Source organism: Macrosteles quadrilineatus, unplaced genomic scaffold (assembly GCF_028750875.1).
Source record: "Macrosteles quadrilineatus isolate MER2022 unplaced genomic scaffold, UCM_ALF_1.0 Scaffold_2__2_contigs__length_208266976, whole genome shotgun sequence".
Lineage (NCBI taxonomy): Eukaryota > Metazoa > Arthropoda > Insecta > Hemiptera > Cicadellidae > Macrosteles > Macrosteles quadrilineatus.
The window spans coordinates 70,083,415-70,109,886 of NW_026542595.1; the positions used below are offsets into that span (position 1 = coordinate 70,083,415).

The 26,472-nt window shown below is 36.3% G+C and overlaps 1 protein-coding gene across 1 annotated transcript in view; it reads right to left on the minus strand.

The window, feature by feature from the left end:
• The window catches only part of LOC128985555 (probable dolichyl pyrophosphate Glc1Man9GlcNAc2 alpha-1,3-glucosyltransferase), a 76,107-nt gene that overhangs the window by 24,340 nt on the left and 25,295 nt on the right, over nucleotides 1-26,472 (minus strand). Inside the window, exons 3-5 of the mRNA XM_054405154.1 lie at nucleotides 20,349-20,541; nucleotides 9,511-9,771; nucleotides 8,848-8,953 (exon numbers count right to left, since the gene is read on the minus strand). Of these exons, the coding sequence (XP_054261129.1) occupies nucleotides 8,848-8,953; nucleotides 9,511-9,771; nucleotides 20,349-20,541 (560 nt within the window). The remainder of the gene's footprint in view (nucleotides 1-8,847; nucleotides 8,954-9,510; nucleotides 9,772-20,348; nucleotides 20,542-26,472) is intronic.

Here is a 26,472-nt window from a genome sequence, read left to right on the forward strand (position 1 = left end):
AACCCAGATGGTAAACACATGGATTTTAGGCTTCAGCTAATAAAGGATCTGATCCACAAGTATGGGGCAGAGGTACAAAGGCCGGTGCATGGAAGGCCAGGCACGGAACCTAGGCCTGCCAGGCTTACCGAAAGACACTTCATCGAGAACATTCCAGTAACAGGAAAGAAACAATATCCCCAGAAAAGGTGTGTTGTGTGTTGGAAGCATGGTGTGAGAAAAGATAGTGTGTACTGGTGTCCTGACTGCCAAGCTGGACTTTGCCTCATCAACTGTTTCAAGGATTATCACACCAAACTTGTCTTCTGACAGGTAGGCTTGTCAAATAAATACTGTTAATTTGGAAAATACTTTAGTATGTGTTATTTGTAGAGCAATTATAAACCAGTTAGGTAAAAAATTCTATTAATATGACATATATAGAATAATAAAACTTTTAGCATATGTTGCAAAAATAGTTTGCGACTACCAAAAACCTATCGCGCCCTATTTATGCAAGCTTTCGCTATATAGGGTATTAGGGTAAAAAATAAGTACTCTACAATAAACATACAGTTATGTATACCACCATAATGCTTTTTTTCTCATAAAACTTGTTAGAACGTTTTATTCGGCAGCCACCGAAGTACCTTAAAAATCTCATTATATTACAAGTATTACAAATATTTTTTTAAAATTAAAAATATGTTATCCTGTGTGTTTATTGTAGTGCATGTATTTCTTAACAATTTAGTGAAAAAAAATATGTTGTTAGGATACATACAACCAGAGTAATGGATCTTTTTTCAAAGTATTGCACAATTAGGGCCTGCATTGCAAAATAAGTACCGCACGAGGGGCCGATCATGCCATATTAAGTCCCGCGTTGAAGGGTTAAGGAACTGTGACACTATTTATTGTATTGCTGTACATGAAACAAATAGCCTAAAGAAGTTTTGAATTTGAATAACTGGGAAACAGGAGAAAATTTAAAAACCTAAGAGTCTAACAATTCTGCACCTCTCTGTGACATTTTCAGGAGCCGATTCCTGCCATCCCTAGCAACCCACGGCTCCAGAGAAAATGCCATGTGTGTTTTTGTTGAAATAATGAATAAACCTTTTACAAATTCTAAGGCTTTATTTGAGTAAAAACCAACAAAACAGAACAACACAAATAAACAAGTTAAATTTGCATAGTAACCAGGACAGCTGATCAAAGTTGTAATATCAAGGATATTAGAAATCATCACATTCTCCCCTGGTTAAAATTGTGTGCATAATCTTGTAGGTATTTTGGAAGTCTTTTCTCCCTGAATGGTCTTTGAGAAGTTAATGGTAAATTAGGTACACTTTCACTTGTTTCAATAACATCGGTTGGATTTTCATTTATTTGTACATCATTTTGTGCCTCATCTTGTTCTTCTTGAGAATTTGATGTCTGGGCCATTGCATAGTAACCAGGACAGCTGATCAAAGTTGTAATATCAAGGATATTAGAAATCATCACAGTTTTTATACAAAGAAACTTTGAAAACGACTGACACTTAAATACATGTGCAGAATGGACAAGACGAATTGGAAAATTCATCGTATGTGGACTCCACTCATATTCAATTGTGGAGAAAAGTGATTTTTGGGGATTGTTCAAATGAACAAGTACATGATGCAAAGTTCCTTCTAGGTCAACTTCTTCTAGGAATATTATTCCTAAAATGTTTGACACCCTTAAGAATAATATAATGAATGACCTCTAATCCCTTAACCTGTTGAATCCCATCGACGCGTCCGTGCACTAGCCCCGTTACCAGCCCAGCGACGCGCCGCCGTGTCCGTGGTGCAGTTTAGATTTGCCGCGCTTTCTACATCGATGTAAGAAGAAGTATATTGTGTTTGATACCGTTCTGTTCAGGGAAATCTGGCCTTTCGAGTGGTATATTTCGTTTTGCGCTAACTGTAACGGCATCCCTGCAGCGATCGATAAACAGCAGCTGTGTTTGTAGTACTCGTATTGTATGTTTGTTTATTTACAATGGCGAGTGGTTCGGGTACATCGCGATCACTTCGTGACAAAGAAATGAGTGAATATTTAGACAATGAAAATCTTAGTGATGTCTCGGGAGTGGGTTTTGACATTGGTGAAGATGACTTGAGGATGAGTGACGATGACGTTTTAGTGTTACAAGACGTTTTTGATGAAACACAAGCAGATTCGCCACAAGATATTTTTGACAATACACGAGCAGATTCACCACCACTGCTGAAACCACCATTACCGATCTTACAGACAATATACAAACCCCAATTAATTGTTGTAATTCCTGGGCCTAGTGGTGATGCTTCAAATACTGGTAGGCCTATTGTTGTTGATACAAGTAATGACCCAAGACCTAGGCCTACGAAAAGGAGGAGGGTTCAAAAACCAAAAGCAGCAACCTTTCCTTGGATTCATGACATGGATTTTACCCCTCAAATATTTGATTTTGACAACTCCAATAGTGGAATAAATCCTAATGTGGATTTGACCGAAACTTCAAGTAATTTGAAGTTTTTCTTCAAAATGTTCCCACTCGATCTTGGTTTCCCACATTGTAGAACAAACGAATCTGTATTTCAATGAAGTGGTTTCTCACCTAGAAAACGTTTCTCTAAATGAACTAAATACATGGAAACCAGTCAATGAACATGAAATGCTATGTTTTTTGGCATTGTGTGTTCTAATGTCACATGTCAGGAAAAATGAAATTTTGGTCCACTGATAAATTAATTGAAACCAAAATCTTCAGGGATATTATGAGCAGGAATAGATTTCAAGCCATACTTTGAATGCTGCATTTCAACAATTCGGTTGTCCCTAACCCTAGACTTCTTGGCAGATTACATAAGATAAACCCCATTCTGTACTCCCTGAACAAACAAATGACCGATAAAATCACACCGTTTGAAAAACTTGCCATTGAAGAGGCTTTGTTTTTATACTTAAAGGTAAACTATCTTTCAGACAGAATATACCCAAAAAAAAGGACAATCAGGTTTGGCATCAAACTATTCGTCCTATAGGACTGTGACACGAGCTTAGTGCTTCACATTTAGCCATATGTTGGAGCAGAGACAAATCTAGGTTTCTCCGGATTAGAGGGCATAGGTATCACGGGACAAGTGGTCCTAACCCTTTTAGAACCCTTCTTTGGCTTAAGCCACAAAGTTTAAATAGACAATTGGTATGTAAGTTCGTATCTAGCAATGGAGCTTTTTAAGCACAATGTAAACATGTTATGAACCGTGCTGCCAGACAGGCAGGGCTTGGCCAAAAAGCTACCGCGGATACCACAAGTAGATGATGTCGATGTTCACCATACGGACAAAATGATGTATGAGAGATGGCAGGATAAGAGGGAGGTCAGGATGTTGACGACCATGCACCAGTCTGAAATTGCGGAAAGTGGCAAAACTAACTGGGAAACCGGACAGAAAATTAAAAATCCGAAGAGCATTTTAGACTATAATGCTAATATGGGAGCAGTTGACATAGGTGATATAGAGTTATCGTTCAATGTGACAGGCAGGAAATCCATCAAATGGTATAAGAAGCTATTTTTCCATCTTCTCGACGTAGCCATTAGGAATTCCCATATTCTAAAGAAAATGAAGACTGGAAGGAATTCCCACCTGTCAGATTTCAGAAAAGAATTGATAAGGGGCATATTGGAAATCTACTGCCCTGCGGGAACCCACCCCTTGGCGGTCGACCTTCTCCCGGTGAAACACCTAGCTGCGCCTGACTCAGCGACATTTTCTAGAGCCAATTCCTGCCATCCCTAGCAACCCACGGCCCCGGAGGAAATGTCATGTGTGTCGTTACACAAAGAGGAGGCATTCAAAGAGGACAGACACATATTACATGTGCGTTCCATGCGCCGATGTCCCACTCTGCATCAGCCCCTGCATTAAAAACAATCATACTCTTCGACAATTCTGAATTGTAAATAGGCTACCCTACATTTTTTTGACTAGGATCTGTTTTAAATTTCATAATCTTTGTCAATTTTGACATGTAAATATATTTGATATTTTTATTTTTGACTAGCCTATTTGTAGTAGGCCTATCTGGTTTTAGACTCTCATAATCTTTGTCAGTTTTGTCTTGTAAATATATTTTCATTTTTCATTTTGACAACTTGTAGGATATATTTTGAATTTAATAATTTTTGTGAGTTTTGACTTGTAAATAGATTTGATTTTATAAAAACGTTTTTATTAGCTCGCTTTCTTGTCCGGTACAAATTTTGCAATCAACTATACTAACTTCCCGATGAGCTAGAGACTTGACACATGAAACATAGCTCACAAATCGATGACAATGCAATATTATATCATTTAATTTTCATATTTCCCTTGGGCTACACCCCATGGGCTTGTTATTAAATTAGCTCGCTTTCCTACAAATTTTAATATAAATTTTAAACAAAGTTCCCGATGAGCTAGAGACTTGAAATTTGTAACATAGCTCACAAATGGATGACAATGCAATATTATATAATTTAATTTTCATATTTCCCTTGGGCTACGCCCCATTGGCTTTGAAATTTGCCATGTTTACATTTTGAAAGAATGTTAAAATATATCAATTAATTTAAGTCAGCTGTAAATACTTAACACGTTGACTGCGCGCACCGATTTTAGTCGGCGTCGCCAGCGCTCCCAGGTGGCGCATGCTGACAACAGTCGGCGTCAGACCACCTGAAATACATTGAGTCAGTGTGAGCTTAGCCGTGGTCGGAGTAGGGTGCTATTGCGTTAGCCACCTGTGTACGTACCGACCTTAGCCCAGTTAGTGCCTTTCCCGGATTCCGTGACTTTTTTATTATTATCGTTAGTATTACGTCAAAGTGAGTTACTGTGAACCCTTAGGTGATTTGTGTTGTACAATAATGGCTAGTGCGTCTCATGAAGATCAGCTTTTGAGTGAGGAGGACATAGCAACAAGTGGCGATGAGAGTTCCGCGGAAAGTGAGGTTGACCTTGACGTCGAGGATGACATCACGGCTGCCAACCAGCCCACGTGGCTCCCCCAAACTGCAGGTTTGCAACATATCCCTTTCACTGGTAACGAAGGTTTTCGCGTGCCTATACCTAATGCAAATCAACCATCTGAATTCTTTTCAATGTTGCGGGACGATGTGTTTTTAGAAATGATTGTTCGCGAAACGAACAAGTATGCCCTTGAATTTTTTTGCGGCAATACTACTATGCCACAGTCACGTATTCACAGATGGAAAGATCTAACTGTGCCTGAATTGAAGGTGTTCATTGGCTTATTGTTTCACACTGGCCATATTAAGCTAAGCCGTCTGGAAGATTATTGGCGAACTGACGACATGTATAACATATCTTTCTTCTGCAAGTACATGAGTAGGGATAGATTTATGCTAATCTTTCGATGCCTACATTTCAGCACCAATAGAGACGATCAGTCAGACAACCGTCTAGCTAAAGTTCAAGATGTTATTGACTATTTCAATAATCAAATGGCAAAGTTGTACTACCCCTGTTGAGAACTAACAATTGATGAGGCAATGGTACTATGGCGGGGACGACTTGTGTTCCGGCAGTACATAAAACATAAACGTCACAAGTACGGTATCAAGTTTTACTGCCTCAATGAACCTCATGGCCTTACTGTCAAAATGAAGATCTATGCAGGCAAGGGCGACAGTACTAGTGGGCCAGGACACGCATCAAAAGTTGTCATGCAACTGATGACCCCCTTTTTACAGAAGGGCCATTCCCTTTACATGGATAATTTTTACAATGGGTTCCCGTTAGCTGCCAAATTGTTGTCCATGCAAACGTACGTGACTGGTACGTTGCGCAAAAACCGGAAGTACTTACCTCAGGAGGTAACCTCGGCTAGACTGAAGAAAGGAGAAACTGTAGCGAGATACGCAGAAGGTGTTCTCATAGCCAAGTGGAAGGACAAGAGAAACGTTCTTTACATGAGCACAGAATTTGAGAACACTATGAGAACAGCAGGAACAAGCGTGGTGAACTACGGGAGAAGCCGGTACCAGTTATACAGTGTAACGGACACATGAAGGAAGTTGACAGATGATGTCGTACTATCCCTGCGAAAGAAAGACAATACGCTGGTACAAGAAGGTGTACGTGCATGTATTGCAAGTGATGATGGTGAATGCCTGGTCAATGTATAACCTTGCGTACATTGACAACAAAATGAAGCTGTATGATTACAGGCACATGGTCATCAAATACCTTCTACCGGCCAGTATCGAATCGCCAGCTAGTATCAGCACCAAGAAGAGACCGAACCACATACTATCGAAGGTACCGCTTGACGTTGCTGGAAAACGCAAAAAGAAACAATGCAGGGTGTGTTCTAAGGAGGGCAAGAGATTGGATGTAGTGTATTTCTGCCCAGCTTGTCCTGATGAACCAGGCTTATGCCCTATTCGGTGCTTTGACAAGTACCACGACTCCATGTAAAGTCAAAACAGAGACTCTGTAATTATTTGTAAATATTTAGTAATAGTGAAAAAAAATAAAAAAAAACATTGTGAAAACTAAAAAAAATAAAAAAGTTAAAAAGTGAAAAAATAGTGATGTTTATAGATAAACTGACAAACTATGCGAAGAAATCAGGATTATTGTGCAATTTCTCCGGAGCCGACAAAAAGCTGCGGAAGTGATGACGTCTTAGGACGACCGAAAACTGTGAAAAAGTGAAAAAAATAGTGATGTTGATACATAAACTGACAAACTATGCCAAGAAATCCGGATTATTGTGCAATTCCCCGGAGCGTCGCACCCTGGTGGCGCACGCCGACAAAAAGCGGCGGTATTGATGACGTCACGGGACGATCGGAAACTTCGTTTTTTTTATGACAGCGACCCCGAACCAGACTCACAACACCATTTGGTAAGTGATTTTGACATAAAATATTTTTAGCCACCGGTGATGGTATATACTTATTTTTTGAGCATTCAACGTGTTAAATTTGACAGTTCGAAGAGCAGAGGGTGAAACTTTAAAGGGCCCCAGGGCCTCACTCTCTAATTATTTCCCTAAATAGAAAGATTCCTGCACAACATCACGTTACGCTCTTTCCAACGAGACCAAAAACGTGTTAATCGGTTCAGTAGTTTCGGAGGAGTAATTGTCACAAAAAACCTGCTTGCGTATTATATAAGTATATAGATAAAGAGATTCTGCAACACTATGTGATGAAGCATAGTCTCAAAGGTGGGAGGCCATCGCTTGGCCAGACTTCAACTGAACGCCAAGCATTTTTGGAACCCATTCCACCCACTGAAAAAATCCAAAGGCCAAGAGGAGACCCAAGAAGAGTCAAGACACCTACACTACATGTGTGTGCCCCCGTGCATTCATCCGTGCATGAAGGAGTTTCACATCCTTCTACACTACTAAAATGTAAGTGTTTTGTATTTATTTACCTGTAATAATACTTATGAACAAAGTTATGCTTGTTTTTATTAAATGGACCTAGCCTAAAAATAATTCCACCAAACTTCGTAACTGTCAATTTCAAGATTTACCGTATATTATTCACAAAGTACCTATTCATATTATTCATAATAATTATTGATATGAAAAAATTATCTGTTTTAACTGTTTAGACACTTTCAGCATGAAAAATAAAGTTTAAAAAAACTACCATATTCCAAATCTATATAAATAAAATTAGAGTTTTGTCTGTACATTGCTTAGAATAATGAACTTTTTGGTTATTTTTACATTTCATAGGTCAGAGAAACCGAATCAAACCTTATCTCAATTTCTGTCTGTCTGTCTGTCTGTCTATCTGTCATTCTCTTGGTAACGCTAAAATACGCACTTTATTACAACTACTCCTCAATAACTATAGCACTGTCCCGCCTGAAACTTATTTTCCAAATACTATACATATATGAGATGGTTTTAGACGTATTTCATCGAATATGAGACAGTTAGATATTTAACAGTAAACCCTTGAAAATCAAGTTTTTGTCGATTTTTGACGTGGAATTTCTGGAAGCCCATGTTAACCTTATGAGAAATGAAATTATTGAATCTTAACAGCTGTTTCAATTAAACAAGTTGGTTCTGTTCTGTGATGTTCAATAGCATTAAAGTTACAAGGATTACCAACAGGGTGCAGCACTAGCACTATTATTTCTTTTACATTTATGACAACAGCTAATTTGCAACCTGGAGGCGAGTGAGCGTAGCGAACGAGCTAACCTGAAGGCAAGTGAGCGTAGCGAACGAGCTAACCTGAAGGAAAGTGAGCGCAGCGAACGAGCTCCAACATACAGGTGAGTGAGCGTAGCGAACGAACTTCAACCAGGACGTGATTGAGCCATGCAAACGAGATCAGATAGTAAAAATAAAAGTAAGCCTACCGTTATAGGATCGACCGGCAGACACAGAGGTAATTTAACCTTTTATTGATTGTCATACCGATCCGGAACAACAAAAAACAACATAAAATGAAGCTATGTATAATAGTTTGGCCAGCATATCTTAAAATATGCAAACCAACTGCTGTTCTTTATATAAGAAGGTTTCAACTGAATATTATAAGATCCCCGTGCGTAGAACGGGTACACAGCTAGTATTACATAAAATATATTTTTCTATTAAATATCTAATAATGCAAAAATCTTAAACTCAGCCCAGGCATGTATATGGCAATATAATTACTAAAAGTTAAACGAAGAGGTTGAAAGGGTTCTAAATTACAGGTGTGGTCCAATGCTAGCTAACCATAAAATGAAACTAAATAGGCCTAATCAATTTTTATTGCTTAAAACACCTTGGTAAAAAAACGTGAATTTGGTAAAACCATACCTACAACAGTAAGCAATTTGTCAGCCATATTGTAGAGAGCCCACAAGTTCGGTGCCCAATAGGCATGGCTGAGACCTCTTTTGAATGGGAACAAACGAGACAAAACCTGCAACATACACAAACTTTTACTAAGCCTTAGCAAAAATAAAAACATAGAACTCCAGAGCCTGGATTTTTTTTGGGAAGCAGGCTTACCTTAAAATGGTAAAAGTGACAGTCAAATATTTCAATATTTGTATATGGTTATTAGATGTTTTGTTACTTGTGTCACTGTGACGTCTTTTCCAACCAGACAAAGTCTGTGATCACAGCAAAACTAGTTTGGTTACAAAATTGAATTATAGTATATATAATAGTAGTGCTGGATTTCTTAATACATCTTTGCCATTGTAGGTTGGAAAAATCAGAGATTTACAAGAACACTCAATTAAATAATTGAAATTGTAAAAACAAACAAATTCTCTATTTAAAATTACCATTAGGTTGCACAATTTTATGTTACTTTTTCAAAGATAATCAATTTTCTCAACCCTTAATGGCGCATCAGAAAAGCTTGAAAGTTTGATACTAAATATATCTACTGTAGTTAAAAACATTTAAAAGGGTTACAAAGTCACATAAATAAGTAAAAAAAAAAAAATTTAAAGTAGAATTAAAAATTACCTGGCCAAGCTGTCCCATGGCAATAAATGGGCCGAAAGAGATGAGAAAAACAATTGCTACGATGGCAGCAAGCTTGGCAAAGCGTGAAGGAGAGAAGGACCTCCATCTGACAGGTTCACCACTGCCTGAGTGAGTCTGTGGCGTAGAGACGAAGCAGTAGTTACGCAGCAAATACACCCCATAGGCTGGAGCAACATACATGAAAATGTGCTTCAAATTTAGCAACACTGCGAACCAGAAAGCTCCCTCCAGAAATCTGCCCTGCAACATGTAGTGTTGGGGTTGATAATTTGATAAAGGGTTTGCGTAGTACAACTTACACTGTGTTCAATAACAAAGAGGGAAATTCCCAGCACCTAAAGATCTTTCAGTTTGTTGGCAATATTTCAGCATTCAACAATCATCTAATATTTAAATCAGCTGTTTCTGATGCACAATTGGACGGTGTTATGCATCACTATACCAAGCGCCAATTTTAAAAATTCAGTATTCCTGCGCATTCTATTGAGAAACAATGCAACTAACCTACAAAAAAATCACCATCCTTGTCCTAGCAACGGTTGCCATGAAATATTTGGAAAACTTAAGTGCCACTTTAGTAATGTTTGATTTTCTGTTTTGCATAACAAAACCAAAAGCCATAATCCCATATTTAGTTTTGCAACAGTAGACCAAGCGCCTTTTACTGGTCTTTGGTCTTGTGATGCCAAACGCATTAGGTGGCATGACTGGTTTACATCTGTTCACAATCATAACAAAACAAACTACATCAGCTGTATGTGTTGTGTACCACTAACCTAGTTTTGTTGTAAGCGTATAATTGTGATGAGAGTGTTGCCATTATTTGTTATTTTGTTCTCTGTAATTTAATTATGGATAGTTTGAAAACAAGAACGAAGAAAATTATTGCAAATGCAACAAGGATTTCAACTGAATCTCAAGCTCTAAAGGTAAGAAATCACAAGTTTCTTTCGTATGTAAACTTCTTTAAAACAACTTATAATAGACTTCTTTTATAACTTGTACCTTTAATGAAATGTTAGTAATGCTTGATGACTAAACTAGGCCTATGTAACGGATTAATGTTTGAAAGGAAAAATAGCCTACAACCTTAACCTAAGCCAAAGCCTATTTTCGGGGTTTGTTTCACAAACAGTTTGAGTAATATGTATCAATACTTTTTTACTTTGATACTATTGATATTATAACCGAATGGGGTTAAAGTATTTTATAATTATAGCCTTGGTATTTTTATAAATATTTTATTTTGACATTTTGGTACTTTCCTGTTAAAGGGAACATTCATTATTATCGATGATTTTTTCGCTATATATCGATATTTTTGTTTTCCGATCCGTTAAACAAATTGACAACTGATCTTGTTTAGGCTAAAATAGTCTATTATATGGATTAAGAAATGAAACTGTTCTAAGCTAACCTAACATAACCAAACAAACTTGCTGTTAAAAACGGAGTTTTTAAATGTTACACAGCAAGTTTGGTTAGTTATGTTAGGTTATTTTTTTATAACATTTTCATTTCATTATCGTTTGTTGATACTGTACTGAACAATATTTATCGTAGTTGTCAGCTCCAGCTGATATGTTTCTCAATTTGTTAATATCGATATATCGAGAAAAAATCATCGATAATAATGAATGTTCCCTTTAACAGGAAAGTACCGACATTTTCCCTACAAGTAGGTTTACAAGTTTGAGAGCAACCTCCAGCGGTGAAATGTTGTTGCTTTGCGAGTGCCAACTTACACAATATGCTGCAGCGATTATAGGTTAGGTTATTGCTGGAAAACCTATCACAACCGTTATATCAACTGTAACATATTGGTAGGCCTAGTAAGCCTATCGAAATAAAAAATATTGATAAAATTAAATGCAAGTTACTTGAACTGCTTATGAAACCGAACCCCTATTTGCATGAAACTTTAATTTTGTTGTTTCAGAAAGAAGATACATGTTTCCTGACTGAAGAGAATCGCAACCTATCTTCTCAAGTACCGATATTGGAGTGTATACAAACTAATGGTAGCTGTTCGTCTTCAAGCTCAGACATTATAAGTAGGCCTACAGATCCGCTACTCCCAAAGGATGTGGATCTTACAGAGTTAGTACCTGTTAACTTGGAGTCACCAGGTAACATATTTTCATCGTCGTTTAATGACACATCACTAGATTTGCCAAGAACTTTTTTTGATGAGTCTATCCCTACAGTTGATGCCAATAATTCAGAAGAATTAGGTTTATTTACCAATCAAACAGATACTGAACACAGTTATTGCTTTGACGATCAAGAAAAAAACTGTGAAATTATTGAACTGCCTTCTGAGCAGTTGCACTCCACACCACTTAAGACAAGTACTTATCATAATAATTTAACACACATTAGCAATGGTTTGAATGCAGGTGTAGTGGTGGGTAAGGAAATCAATGATGAGCCATTCTCTAATTTGACTTTTTATGAAAATGAATGTGGCAGGCCTAGCAGTGACCAAGCAGAAGACATTCTACAACAGCCTTCAAGTGATGATGTGGAAAATACCATCCCTGAAACAGTTGAAGTTGTGGAAAATACCATCCCTGAAACAGTTGAAGATGTGGAAAATACCATCCCTGAAACAGTTGAAGATGTGGAAAATACCAACCCTGATACAGTTGAAGATGTGGAAAACACCAACCCTGAAATAGGTGAAAATCGATTACCGGTACTGGAAGGAAGGCCAAAAAGAGGAAGAAAACTTAAGTATGAAAACCAAAACCTAGAAACTAGAAAAAGACTGTGCATCCAAAACAAGGATTATTTTACACAAAGAAATGTGTTCAAAGAATCCAAAGATTTCCGGCGTTATATTTGCCCGTGTAAATGTTTGGAAAGAGTTAGTGAGGAAAATGCCAAAAAGGAATTTGACAAGTTTTATAGTGTTGATTCGCATGATGCTCAGCGTGCATTGATTTGCTCTATGGTTCAGGAGTTTAGACATAAAACGAAAAAGAGTGAAAACATCAAACAAAAGGAAATGTAGTAGGTTGTACAAAATTTGTGGAATGATTGTATGTAAAACTTTTTTTTGCAGACTTTAAGAATATCCAGTTGCAAAGTAAATAGTGCTCTGAAAAGTATGAAGCGCTCAGAAGGAGTTCGTGATTGTCGTGGCGTCAGTGGTGGAAAAAATCAAATTGATGATTCTCGAGTGAAAGAAGTAATCGGGCACATACAAAAATTCCTCAAATATAAGTCACATTATAGAAGAGCAAATACAGAAAGGGACACAGACTAGTCCCGGTGCAACAATAAAACGAATGCAATAAGGCTGAAAGTCGCGTGGCCTGTCACGTGACTCTCGCCCCGCCTACTACTCAAGTTTCATCTGCCTTCTTTACTCAGTCTGCCCGTGGCGTCTGTTCTAAGTAGTTGTCGTTTTGTCTGTGCGTCGGAAAAATGTTAAGTGTACAAAAAGAACAGCGTGTTAACATCAAATTTCTTTTCAAACTTGGAAAATCTGCAAGTGAAACATTTGTAATGTTACAACAAGTGTACGGGGATGATTGTTTATCGCGAACACAAGTGTTTGAGTGGTTTAGGCGATTTAAAGATGGCCGCGAAGACACAAGTGATGACACTCGTACTGGCAGACCATTGTCAGCAAAAACTGATGCAAACATTGAAAAAATCGGTAAACTTGTTCGACAAGATTGCCGTTTAACAATCAGAGCAATGTCTGAGTTGACAGGAATTGACAAGGAAAGTGTTAGGCAGATTCTTCATGAAAGTTTCAACATGAACAAAGTGTGTTCAAAAATGGTTCCAAAGTGTCTCACAATTGAACAGAAAGAACGCCGAAGATTTGTTCTGACATCCTAGAAAACATTGAAAGTGATCCCACCTTCTTACAAAATGTTATTACTTGTGATGAATCGTGGTTTTTTACTTACGATCCCGAAACCAAACGCCAATCGATGCATTGGAAATCTCCTGCTTCTCCACGACAAAAAAAGCACGAATGTCAAAATCGAAATTCAAGGCAATGATGATTGTTTTTTTTTTATATCAAAGGGATTGTGCACATTGATTATGTACCAGAGGGACAAACAGTGAATCAGCATTACTACATTAGTGTCCTGACTACCCTACGTGAGCGAGTACGGAGAAAACGGAACGATTTGTGGAAAACAAAGTCATGGATTCTGCACCAAGACAATGCCCCAGCTCACAATGCGTTGTCAGTGAAGACGTTTTTAGCCAATCACAACATTCCAATCTTAGACCATCCACCCTACTCACCTGATTTGGCCCCCTGTGACTTCTTTCTTTTCCCTAAAGTCAAGTCAGCTTTGAAAGGAACTAGATTTGAGAGTGTTGAAGCAGTAAAAGAAAAAGCGACAGAAGTAATGTATGGACTTACTGAAAATGATCTGCAGCATTGCTATGAACAGTGGAAAATTCGTATGGAGCGGTGTAGAGACCAAGGAGGAGAGTACATTGAAGGAGATAACATCAAATTGTAAATAATTTTGTAAATAAATTTTTTTTCTGCATCAGTCCGGTTTTTTTCTAGCCACACCTTGTATAGTGAATTCGAAGACTTCAAAGAACTTGATCTTTCACCTGCTAAAAGACGTGGAAGACCATGCTTACCGAGTATAGAACAGACGCTTCCCTATCCCAATAGCTTTAATTAATAGTACTGTATACTGTATACTGTAATCAATTACAATAGAATTAATAGTACATAGATAGACTTAGTTAAATATATATTTTATAAAAAGACTACTATCAAATTGCAATGTAGCCTATGGAGTAGAAATAGATTTTATAGATTTTTTTACAGTTATCTTAAATTAGGCTATATTTTGATATATTTTTATGTTATTATCCTCTCACTTGTATACTTTGAAAATGAATTACCTTTTGTTAATGATATTGATGAAAACATAAATTTTAAGTTATGCCAATGGACTATACAAGAAGAGAGAATCATCTAATGTAAAGTGAAATATGTGAAAAGAACTGTTAAAGACAAACAAATGGTAAAACTTAACCCTTAGAGCCCCAAGCGCCGATATATCGGAGTTGTTCTGAGAATGAAAACCATATTGGTAGGCGCGTCACCTGTTGCCGATACTGTACCAGCTGTCATCACGACCATTTTACTGTTGTGTATTTGGTTTGGTTATGTTTTCTGCTCTACTGATGAAATTTCACTTAATGTAGTGGCGTCTAGTGATGTTTTAGAAGATATATTTTAGTTTATTGTGTGTTTCTACTGAACAAAATGAGTAGAAAAGGAGATTGTGCTGAATCTCCAGTCAGTGAAAACGAAAACACTCTGATGACTAACATTCAAGAGGCAGGTTTGTATATTCTGCCAACAACAACAGTGATGACTCCGACTTCAGTGATAATATTGTAAGTTCTGATGCTGAATCATCCTCCTCAGAACCAGTTGACCACACATATGAAGACCCAACATATAGCTCGAAAATAGTGGTAGGCCTAGACTAGATCTTTTGCAAAGACCGAACAGATCGCCTCATATGTTTTTCTCTGATGAAGAAGACATTGATGATGTCCTTCCTCTGGCAGATTCACCTCAAGAAGTCATTGATTTGAATTTAGGCCTACCATCAACTAATACTGACACTAGGTCCATCCTAGATATGCCTACAGAAGAAGCTACTGATGCTATACCTGATTTGCCAACAGATACTCAAACTGCTAAGGATTGTGCTAGGCCTAGGCCTAGGGGCAGTGGTTAACGCAGAGGGAGAGGATGAAGCACAACAAATATTCTTTTTGGTAGAGGAAGAAGTCAAACTCAAGGAAATCGTAGGCGAAGACCTGTTGAACCTGAATCCAGTGACTGGGATGAAATCGAGGAGGATAATAATCCGGGTTACCAGCATAACTTCGCGTACAATGAAATCCCAAAGCATTGCCCACCCAGAAACTCCTCACCAATAACCTATTTCTATCTATTTTTTACAACTGATTTGATAACAAAATTTGTGGTAGAGAAAAACAGATACACTACAAATTACTTGCGACCTGCTGAACACGGCTCGTCACCCCAGAGTACATTGAGATCTTGGGTAAGTTTAACCTCTGAGGAATTCAAAGGCTTCCTTGCTGTCATTATAAACATGGGCATAATCCGGAAGCCATCGTCCCTGTCTACTGCTTGGTTTCCAAAAATGTTCTCTCGAACCCGATTTGAACTTTCTTTAAATTTCTTTCATTTGGTTGATGGCAGCAAACTAGTGAAACATGGCGGACCAGGCTATGGCCCATGCGCAAGATTTCAACCACTCATCGATCATCTTAACTGGTTAGCCAAGTTTTAAGTACCCTACCAGAAACTATCTGTCAATGAGTCGTTAGTGGGGACAAAAAAGAGGATTGGCTTGACCCAATACCTACCAAAAAAAATCACAGGTGGGGAGTGAAACTGTGGGTACTGTGTGACGCTCTAACCCATTACTGCATGGCACTTTTTTGCTACAAAGGTGCCAAATACAGAGAAAATGACGAAAAAACCACTGAGCATGCCACTGAGGCCATGGCCTGGCATTCTCTGTATGCAACTAACTACTGAAAATCACTAACTGTTTGAACAAATGCTTCCATCTATTTTTAGATAATTTGTTCTCCTCTCTACGCCTAACTAGATACCTATATTTTAAATTAACTTGGCTGATAGGAACTCTTGACAGAGTAGGTGTGCGCAATGTTTTACGGGGGAAATACGCTGTTGGTAAAAAAAATACATTTTGTATGTCCCGCCTTGTACATGGTCTACCGAGAGAAACCGACCAACAAATCCCAGTTTATTCTGTTATCAACAGATAGCAAGGCAGAAAATGTCAGATACACAAAAATGAGAAGTAGGAAAATAATTGTAAAGACTAAGTATTGAAAGAAACTAACTTGCTCACTGTCGATTTACAATCACATGGTTTATAATTAATTAAATCATGTGTATGTTCCGACAACGGAACCCAGTTTGTCTCCCATCTGTTCAAAAGAATGTGCTTTGGGCAGGTATTCACCAGGTGACTAATGCTGGGGCTTTTAAAGCAATACCTTGCCTTGCCCATACAATTGATTATAAAAGATGGGCTTTAGGCCAGAGAAGTATTGCAAACCTTTCTGCGGTTTGTAGGAAAACAGTCGGGCATTTCAAGCACTCTGCAAAAGCAATAAAAGCACTCAAAGCGGCACAAGCAACATTGGGCCTACCGAAACACAAACTCATACAAGATGAACCCACCCGTTGGAATTCCACCAAACACATGATGGATAGACTGATAGAACAACGACGGGCAATATCTCTAGCAGCACCAGACTTAACCTACCGACTGAAATCACTACACCTGATTGGGAGCTAATGGCTAATGTTGTGAAAGTGATGAAGATTTTTGATGATGCCACCTTCCAGTCAAGTTCTTCGCTCACTACAATATCAGAAGTGATACCGATTGTGAAGGAGTCAGCTATCTGCAGTGAGTGGAATTGTCCATCGTTCAGTTATAAGGATTCAATATTTTAAAGTATCTAGTGAATTACAAGGTTAAATTTTACATGTATGCAGTAAAAACATTGGGAAGTACTATTCTAGTTACTGAATAATCAATCTTTTATTCTATTTTTGTAAATAGTGTGATATTTAAGAATTAAAGTACTCACTTTTCAGTACCTATGTAGAAAAGCACATGTTTTGAAGATCATATTTAACTGTATAGAACATCATTATGGGCACTGCACCAGTAAAGTTAGAGTAAAATATATAATTTTTACTTGTAAATAAATAAGTTGAAAACTTAAAAGTGATATTATTTTACTCAGAAAGACTCTGTAAAAACAATAAATATTAGTCAGTTTGGTTAGAGTAGTAATTTCCTGGAGAAACATTAAAAACAAACTGATCTTTTTCACGGCAACTATACATCTTATCAGTTGTGGCAACTACAGACTACAAAGTTCAGGCCTGTTATCCGAGCTGGACTACATAAACTGACAAGATTATAGATTATAGCTTATCGTTACTGACTACCTGTAAAGTCGAGTTATTCATGATTATAGTAATTAATTTTTGAGCTAGAGCTCAACATTGTTGCCATTTTCAAAACAAGGATATTTAGTTTTTCTGAGAGTAAACCAATCAATACAAATCAAAGAAAATTAATTAAAATGCATGACAAAAATTAAAATAATGTATGAAAATGTATGAACAACTAAAAAAAAATTCATTCGTTTTAAAAATATAGTAGCATACATGTTTTGAAGTATAAATAAAATAAATTAATGTTTAAAAAAAAATTAAAATAAGCTTATTCAGCAGACAAAAATGACCAAAAACCCATGTGGAATTTGTAAAAGAGGGGCAGGGTCAGGCTCCGTTTTTTGCAAAGGTTTCTGTGGTTATTGGTACCATAAAAGATGTATGAAGGATATGACGGATGTGCAATTCCGTGAAATCTGCAAAGAGGGTACTCAACACAAATGGAAATGTTATAACTGTAAGAAATCTGAAACTAATCAGGAAAACATGACAATGAATAAATGTTGTAAAAGAAACAATCAAAAATCTTGATATAAACAGCAACTCAAATGAGGACCTGGAACGCTCACTTACAATTGCACCAGAGGGTGGCAGAACTCAGAACAGTTCTAGACCTCATTTTAAAAGATTAGGGATTTTAACCATCACAAGTATGTACATTTTTGAAATGATTAATCTATTAATTAACAATATAGATAATTTTGAAGAGTTTAAATTTACACATAACTATTCCACACGTCAGAAACATTTATATCAATTCCCAATACATAGACTAACTCTTTTTGAACGTACACCAAAGTACATGGCTATACAAATTTTTAATAAACTTCCAAAAAGAATCACCAACAATCCAAAAAACATACTCCTAGAAAAATTACATGAGTTATTAATTGAAAAGGCATATTATAAAATAGAAGATTTCTATTCTGATGTTTTCTAAACGGACAAGAATTGGGTTAATTTTGTAAACTAAATTCACTTTGAATACATACCTGATGGCTTTCATTGATTTTAGCAGGATTTTATCTTATTTGTTGTTTTTTATAAGGGTAACTTTTACTTGATGTCAGTAGTAATAATTTTGAGTTGTGTAAATTTATTAGTTATAGTATTTTTTTTTAATTTTTTTTTTGACGACACTCCTGTCTTTGTACGTTGTACTATGTAAGATGTTATGAGTGAATAAAGAATTTGAATTTGTGAAGGGTGCAATCAAAGAACTTGAAAACTTGATGCAGGTACCAGGAATAAAAGCATTTGCTACAAAACTGGTGCAACCTATTAACACTAGATATGCTGATGAGAATGTAAAGGAATATACTATTGCAACATTGTTGGATCCCAGATTGAAGGCTACAGTGTTTATTTCACCCGACAATTTAAGGAAGGCGAAAAGGGATTTGTTGGAAGAAACTGAGCTTCTTTCACCAAGCGATAGATGTTCTGCCAAACTCCAACCACAGGTAAGTAAAATATTTCACCGATTATTTTTTTTGCTTTTACAAATCATAATAAGGCCTATAGGCCCTAATAAAAATTGGATGTTTTTAAATAGTTTTTAAAGTTTAATTTTTTTTTATTTATCTCTATCAATGCTTAAGAAACCAAATTAAACTTAAATTATAAATTACAGCTTAATTTTTTTCTCCCAATCAAAGGTAGGCTAACTTTATTACTAGCCTACCTTATTCAATTTAGGCCTATCTCTATCAATCCTTAACAATTGATATCTATCAATCCTTAAAAATTTATGTCTATCAATGCTTAATAAACCAAATTAAACTTAAATTTTAAATTACAGTAGAACTTGGATAATTTGAAAACTTTGGAACCACACAGCTGCAACATATGGAATTTTTGGAAGATGTTTTGGAAGAAGTATTCGTCCTTTCCAGGGCTTGGGGATCTTGCAATCAAATATTTGTCAGCTCCACCAGCTACAGTCTTCTCAGAGAGACTATTTTCAACTTCTGGGATAATTTGTGACAGGAAAAGGAACCGTTTGGATCCTCATTGTATCCAAATACTCGTATTTTTGAACAAAAATGTTAAAATCAAATAAACTGAGGTACCGTACCTAGGTTAAGTATTTGCTTCGTAACCAACTATCATGAAGGAACTTTAAATACTTTGATACAAATTGGTTGGTTTGAGATCTAACCTAAGTAAAATTTACATTCTTGTAAATAACAACCTACTTACGTTAAATTTTATTTTTTTAAGACTTTGTAAATGTACATACGGTATATGATCATGATTACTGTAGGCTATAATTTATGTTTGTGTGTTTTTTGTGTTTGCAAATAATGTGTTTTTTTTTTCAACTCAGAAATTACACTCAACTAAATATGAGTTTACCAAATTTGCTTAGAAAATAACCAGTTATCACAGAACTGCAGATATACTTTGTTAAAGATTTGTCGATTTGTGGTCAGTTTGAGATCTATCAATATTTTTGCAAAACTCTCATTCTTTTAAATAAAAACCTACCTAGCCTACAGTACTTTAATTTTAATTTTTGAGATTTTGTAAGTTGGCATACATTTATTTTTTTAATTCCTGAAATTATTGTCACATAGTTTGAAAACAGCCCTTTGGTGGTACAAGTTACAGTTTTTTCCCAAAACTCTCACAAAATGTAAAAAGGGTTCAGAGGTTTTGGCTATTACTTTCAATCGGGTGGCTAGAGTTTTCCTCTGTCACAAAAAATGTTTTTATTATTTTTGTCAGCATCCAAAGGTTTAACATTAGTAACCAAACTTGCCTGTAGAATTCTGGCGACAGACAGAAGCAACACACCAAAAAGGAAGCCATTGTATTGGAAATGGATGTGGTCTACGATGATGAGGCCAGCATTTCCAAGCAACAGAAGCTGCAAGATAGCTGCTGGCGAGCCCCAGCGTAAACCCCAGCGACTGCTCTTGCGTACTCCACTACCACTGAGATACTGGCAACATCTACACATTGTGAATAAATTAACCAAGAGACAGCAAAACAATCACAGGATATAGTTATCTCCCTACTGTAACTAATTGAAACTTGATATTATTACTTTAAGGGTGATTATCAAATTGAGGGACAATTCATGTCCCAAGAAAAAAAAGTTACAAACTTAATACAAACACATATTGCTGTTGTTTATTTATGTCGATTATATCTCATTCCATCCTTATTTGTAGCATAAACGATGAATAAACCAGTTTTAAATAAGTTAAAAGTAAAGTTTCGTCAGTTTCGTTACTGTCCCCAGAGGATTCAATATCATGAAACTCTATAAAAATGTAGAATCAATATGAAGTACATAAAATATGTATGAAACATAATCGTTCAAATGAGTACATATTTTAAACACATTTAAACTCTCAATAATATTTGTATATATAAAGAAAAAACAAAAAACAGAATGTCCCCAACCTTTGTAATCGTTTGCCAAGCTATTTAAATTTCGCGCTACAGACAGGATTGGCCGATATCCCACCCAACCATACTAATGTGGCAAAGTGATTGAAATAAGTTACCAGCATAAGTGTTCTAAGTGAATCGTTTTATTGTTAATTGTGACGAAATTAAAGAAAACAGGATCCCTTTATTACACATCAGTTTTGTTACACGTGTTTAAAGAAAACTACTAGTATTACGTTTATTCAAATCAAGGTTTAGCAGAAGACACATGGCCAGCCAAAACATAACCTATGATTCGTTGCTCACTTCAGTGATGCTTGACGCAAACTGGCAACAAAAAATGTCATGATTGTCAGTTTTGTTATGGTCATTTTCTTTCTGTTACCAAAGTACCTCAAGGTTTCGTAACGTGATGAAACTGACAAAATCATGATGGAACTGACGAAACGTTATGTAAATTACGATCTTTGAATTCCACAAACATAACTGATCGTTTTTATAATTCTAGCTTTCAACATGCTATTTAAGAACACGTAAATTAATTTACTGGACAATATTAATCCGTTTAGCAAACTGTGAATTTGTTGTCGCAACCAAATTTATTGTCCCTTTTTAATTTTTCCCTCTCTTGTCTTTATCCCTGATGTTTTCTTGTTTTTATTTTCTATATCATACTATATAGGCTATGTCATTTTATCTTTATATTTTTAGGATGTAATTTAATGTAGGATTTTTTGGTTGTGGAACTGGTAGACGAAAATGGGGAAAAAATCAAAGAGCAATAAAATTTCAGAAAAATATGTAAGGCAAAATAAACTAGCTGCCAGTTGTCAGAAAAAATACAGAGATAAAATGTCAGAGGACCAAATGGCAGAATATAGGAGGAAGGCGAGAGAAAGATACCAAAAGAGGAAAGCTGAAAAAAGTGCTTAAGATCAAAAATGGAAAAAAGACTTAAAGAAGTACTGCTATAAAAAGAAAGCACTAGAGAAGGCATTTCCAGTCTGAAGATGAAGAAGTTAATGAAGTTGTACCTCAACCCGTTTCAAGACAGCACACCAGTGCCAGAATGAAAGTGAGGCAAAGATAAACTAAAAAATAAGATGAAAAAATAATCAATCTGGAAAGAAAACGAGAAACGTCTAAAAGGCAACTGCAAAGATGTGATAGGCAAAGATAATGTATCCCCACAAGTAAGAAAACGATTGTTCGTTGGATTCGCATTAGAAAAACAATTAAAAACCCTGTTGAAAAGGGTGAATCCAAAAACTAAAGAGAGGAAAATAATACAAAAAGTAGTCGGCATGAAGATCCTACGAAAATATACTCGTAGATTGCAAAACAACACATAATTCCCTACAAAAGCAATAAATAGGATTCCGAAAAGGTAAATGTAGATTATTTAAAAAAAATTACAGGACTATTAAAATTAAAAATTCTAATATAGGTACTTCAAACTTTTTTTAAGATGACAGTGTATCTAGAATGTGTCCTGGAAAGAAAGATGTCGTGAAGAAAGGTAAAATAAAGAAACAACGACGTTTCCTTTTGGACACTGAAGAATCTTTATTCAAGATTTGTTACAGAATTTGGGCAAAGAATTTCATACTACACATTCACTAGTGTGAGACCGTTTTGGGTTCAGCAAAGAAAGACAACGTGCGCATGCATAGTTCACGAAAACATGCAACTTTTAGAGAACAATTTGAACCTTTGAATATAATTCAGTTTTCAAACATTAATGATGTTGTTGATTGTGAATCCAAAGAAGTAGACTTCATTTCTGATCATATAATAGAAAATGTTAAATTCCATCAATGGAAAACTGCATTTGAAACTAAAATTATCAAGGGGGTCTAAAGATGTTGTGAAAAAAAGGTAAAATAAAGAGACAACTACGTATCCTTTTGGACTTTGGACACTATGAAGAATCTTTATTCAAGATTTGTTACAGAATTCGGGCAAAGAATTTTTTACTCCACATTCACTTGTGTGAAACCGTTTTGAAACCCAATACAATACAATACAATACCTAATTGAATACGGCCAATACAAAAGGTAAAATAAATTTAATAGCTTTATAAACATCTCTACGTTCTCAAGGATTGTGTTTGTAAAAGTTCTTCTCAAAATCTTTTCAATGCCAAGATCTTTTTTTGCACAAAACTAGCAGTGATTTTATACTCATAAATATAGAGGTTTTCTATTATCTTTTTACATTAAATGGATAAGCTATTCAAATACATAATTTTATACTCGGTTGCTGAGAGATTAATTCGTTGTTTTTCTTTCAGGTGCACTAAAAGAAAAAACTACAGAAAATGTTTCCTGTGCCTCAACTAATATAGACCTGGACAGCTCCCATCTTAAAGACAAGCAAGTTGAAGTTGAGGATTTCGCAAATTATGATACCTCTCATTTAATAATTCTTTTATTGATGAAGTTGTTTTAAGTGCTTCAAGTGTGATTGAAGAAAGCCAACGATCGCATAGGAAAAGAAAGAGATATAAAAATTACTTATTCTCTAATGAGGAATTTGAGTTAAGTGCTTCTAGTGTGACTGAATAATGCCCAGAAAGCCAACAAATGACTAAAAAAGGAAAGAGTTATGAACATGACTTATTCTCTGATAAGGAACCAAACCCCAATGACCATGATTATTTGCCAATCAAGATTTGTTACAGAATTTGGGCAAAGAATTTCGTACTCCACATTCACTTGTGTGAAACCGTTTTGGGTTCAGCCTCCCAAAAAACATGGGACATGGTTTTCAGTATTAGCAACTTGTACCCCAAGACAAGAAAGGCAAGAAAGTACCCCTTCCCATCTGTCTGAGTACCTTGATTTTACGTTTTTTCGTGACTTCTCACAAAAAGAAACAACGACCTACGAATCGATTCGGCCTGGTAAAAAACTAGGGAATCCCAAAGTTACTGCCCTGCCAGCCTTAAGGTACAATCCTAATGGAACCATCGACTACAAACTCAATTTGAACGATGACTATACACCCTTGCCTGTAAGAGCAAAACCAATCTCTGGGTGTGTTAACTTTCCCCAGTTGAACAGCTCAAGACTGAAAATCAAGAAATCAAAATGGGACCATCTACAAGAGTCACATCCCAACAGATTGTCATGACTATTACGACAATATTCCATTTGTTTCAAGTTAGATCATCAAAACGTGTAAGGAATAGATTTTTTATCATTTTACTAAGTTGAACTGGCCCAACTTAACTCTTTAATTATGTTAAAAGCGGCATTTTTGGACAGGGTTAGGCTATCGATATAAGTTTTAAAATACTTTTTAATTAAGGTACAAATCTTTACAATTTTACCATGTTTATTTTATTGTCGCTTCTGTCCAAATCGCTCCCTAACCGAAAACTGGCTGAGACTGGACGGAGCGGACTGAACTGAGCGGACCCAGTGTGCGGCTCTACATTTGAATAGGTACATGGTCTTCAAAATTAGCGGAAGGGACTGAACTGAGTGGACTCAGTGTGCGACGTGCCTTAAACAAAATATTCGTCGCTTAAGAAACAACACCGCCTAAGTGACATTTTTTCCAAAAATGAGATTTTCATTTCCAAGGTTTCTGCACTGCTTTAGGTCAGCTGTGAAGACTTAGTTTAGTTGAATTCCACCAGAATGTGCAGTTATTCACTGTTTTTCAAACACCGCCTATCTGCTGCTTAAGAACCAACACCACCTATCTCCTTTAGTTCAGCATTGTGTCTAATGGGTGAAAGAGCATCACTGTTGCTAAGCTTGAGATTTTGGTAAGTTAACAAAGTTTATTTATTAGGATAGTTGTTGTTTCTACCTTATAATTGAAGTTTGATTGTTTGACTATCTATTGGTGTTATTGCTTTAAGAGTGTGATTTATTTTAATATTTGTTTAATGCTTTTAAATTTGGCTTTGGACATAGGCGGAGTTGTTACTTAAAAGTTTAGCAAATCTGTTGGACATAGGCGGAGTTTCTAATGTTACAACTAGGCCTACATGGTAAAGTATTTCTGCCAGTCCCAACAAGTTAAAATTATTGTGTTTAATTTATTATTTTTAACTAGGGGGAGGGTGGGATGAAAACTTGTTTTTACTTATTATGATGGAAAATGCCCGCAATAATCCCATACCATAACCAAAAATGAACTTCAAACAAAGAAGTTATTATTACTAGCCTACTTTACTTTTAAAACTTTTCCCTGTCAATGAAACTTAAAAATTAGCAGGTTAGGTCTCCATGATTGAAATAAAGTATGACTGTTTCTGCATGTAATGTGTTGTGTTGCAGGTAACACAATCGGTGACTCAAGTGAAGGTGATGATGAGCTCGAAGACTTTTTTACAAGCAAGGAAATTCTGCGTGAAATGGGCTTCACCAGCAGCCTAATCGAAAGAACCATGCTAGATGGAAAAATAGAAATGCAGACCAAGAGTGTCTCTTCAGGTAACCTATTCTTAGACCATAGGCACTAGTAGCTCCATTATTTTGAATTTTAAATTTGAAAATTGCCTGTAATTTTATGTTATCCCTTTATTTTTGACCATACATACATGTGGCGTAGGCATACTTTATTTTAGTAGTAAAATAAAGATTAGTAAACTAATTGGTTTTTTACAGATATATCAACCGGAAATGCAGCTTGCAGCAGCAGCTCAAGTGATATCAACATACCAAGATCTAGAAAAATGCCTACGCCCTCTATTTATGAAGATGATCCTTTATTTAGCGATGTGTCAGATCCTGATGACCCTGACTACGCACCAGATATGGACGTCAATGATGTACAGGAGATGGATGCTGGAGATTTTCTTGATGATACACCTAACTCAGAAAATAATAATGACCCAGAAAATGAACATAGAACAACACAAGACATGGACATGGACATTGAACAAAGGACAAATAGTACTGCACAAGAAAATGAAATTAGTAACAATCCAGTAGACCAAAGTGGGCTTGCTCTGGACAATGAAGAAGACAACCAAGAAAACCAAAATAGACCAGCTAAGCTCAGAAATAAAAACAATAAACAAAATTGGAGCAAAGTTCAAAATTACGATAAGAGGCAAAAAGGAGAAGCTTACCTTGGATACAGAAGTTAACCCTGGGAAAATTGCTCATGACGTGCCAAGGGAAGCAAAGGTGATTGGACCTCGCTGCCAATCAAGAGCGTGTGTACGTTCTAAGCTCAGAGCATGCCCAAAGATAACGGAAGAAGAGAGACAAAGTATGTTTAACAGATTTTGGAAAACAATGAGTTGGGACCAGAGGAGAGTTTATATCGTCAGTCTGGTAGATAAGACTGTTATTTCCCGAAGTAAAACAGAACCTGAGATGTCTAGAAGAACTGAAACCTTGAAATATCATCTTGTTATAAATAATGAACGTCTCCAAGTATGCCGACTTACATTTTTGAATACATTTGGTATAAAGAAATGGACCGTTCGCTACTGGTTGTATGGCGACGGAAAACAAAC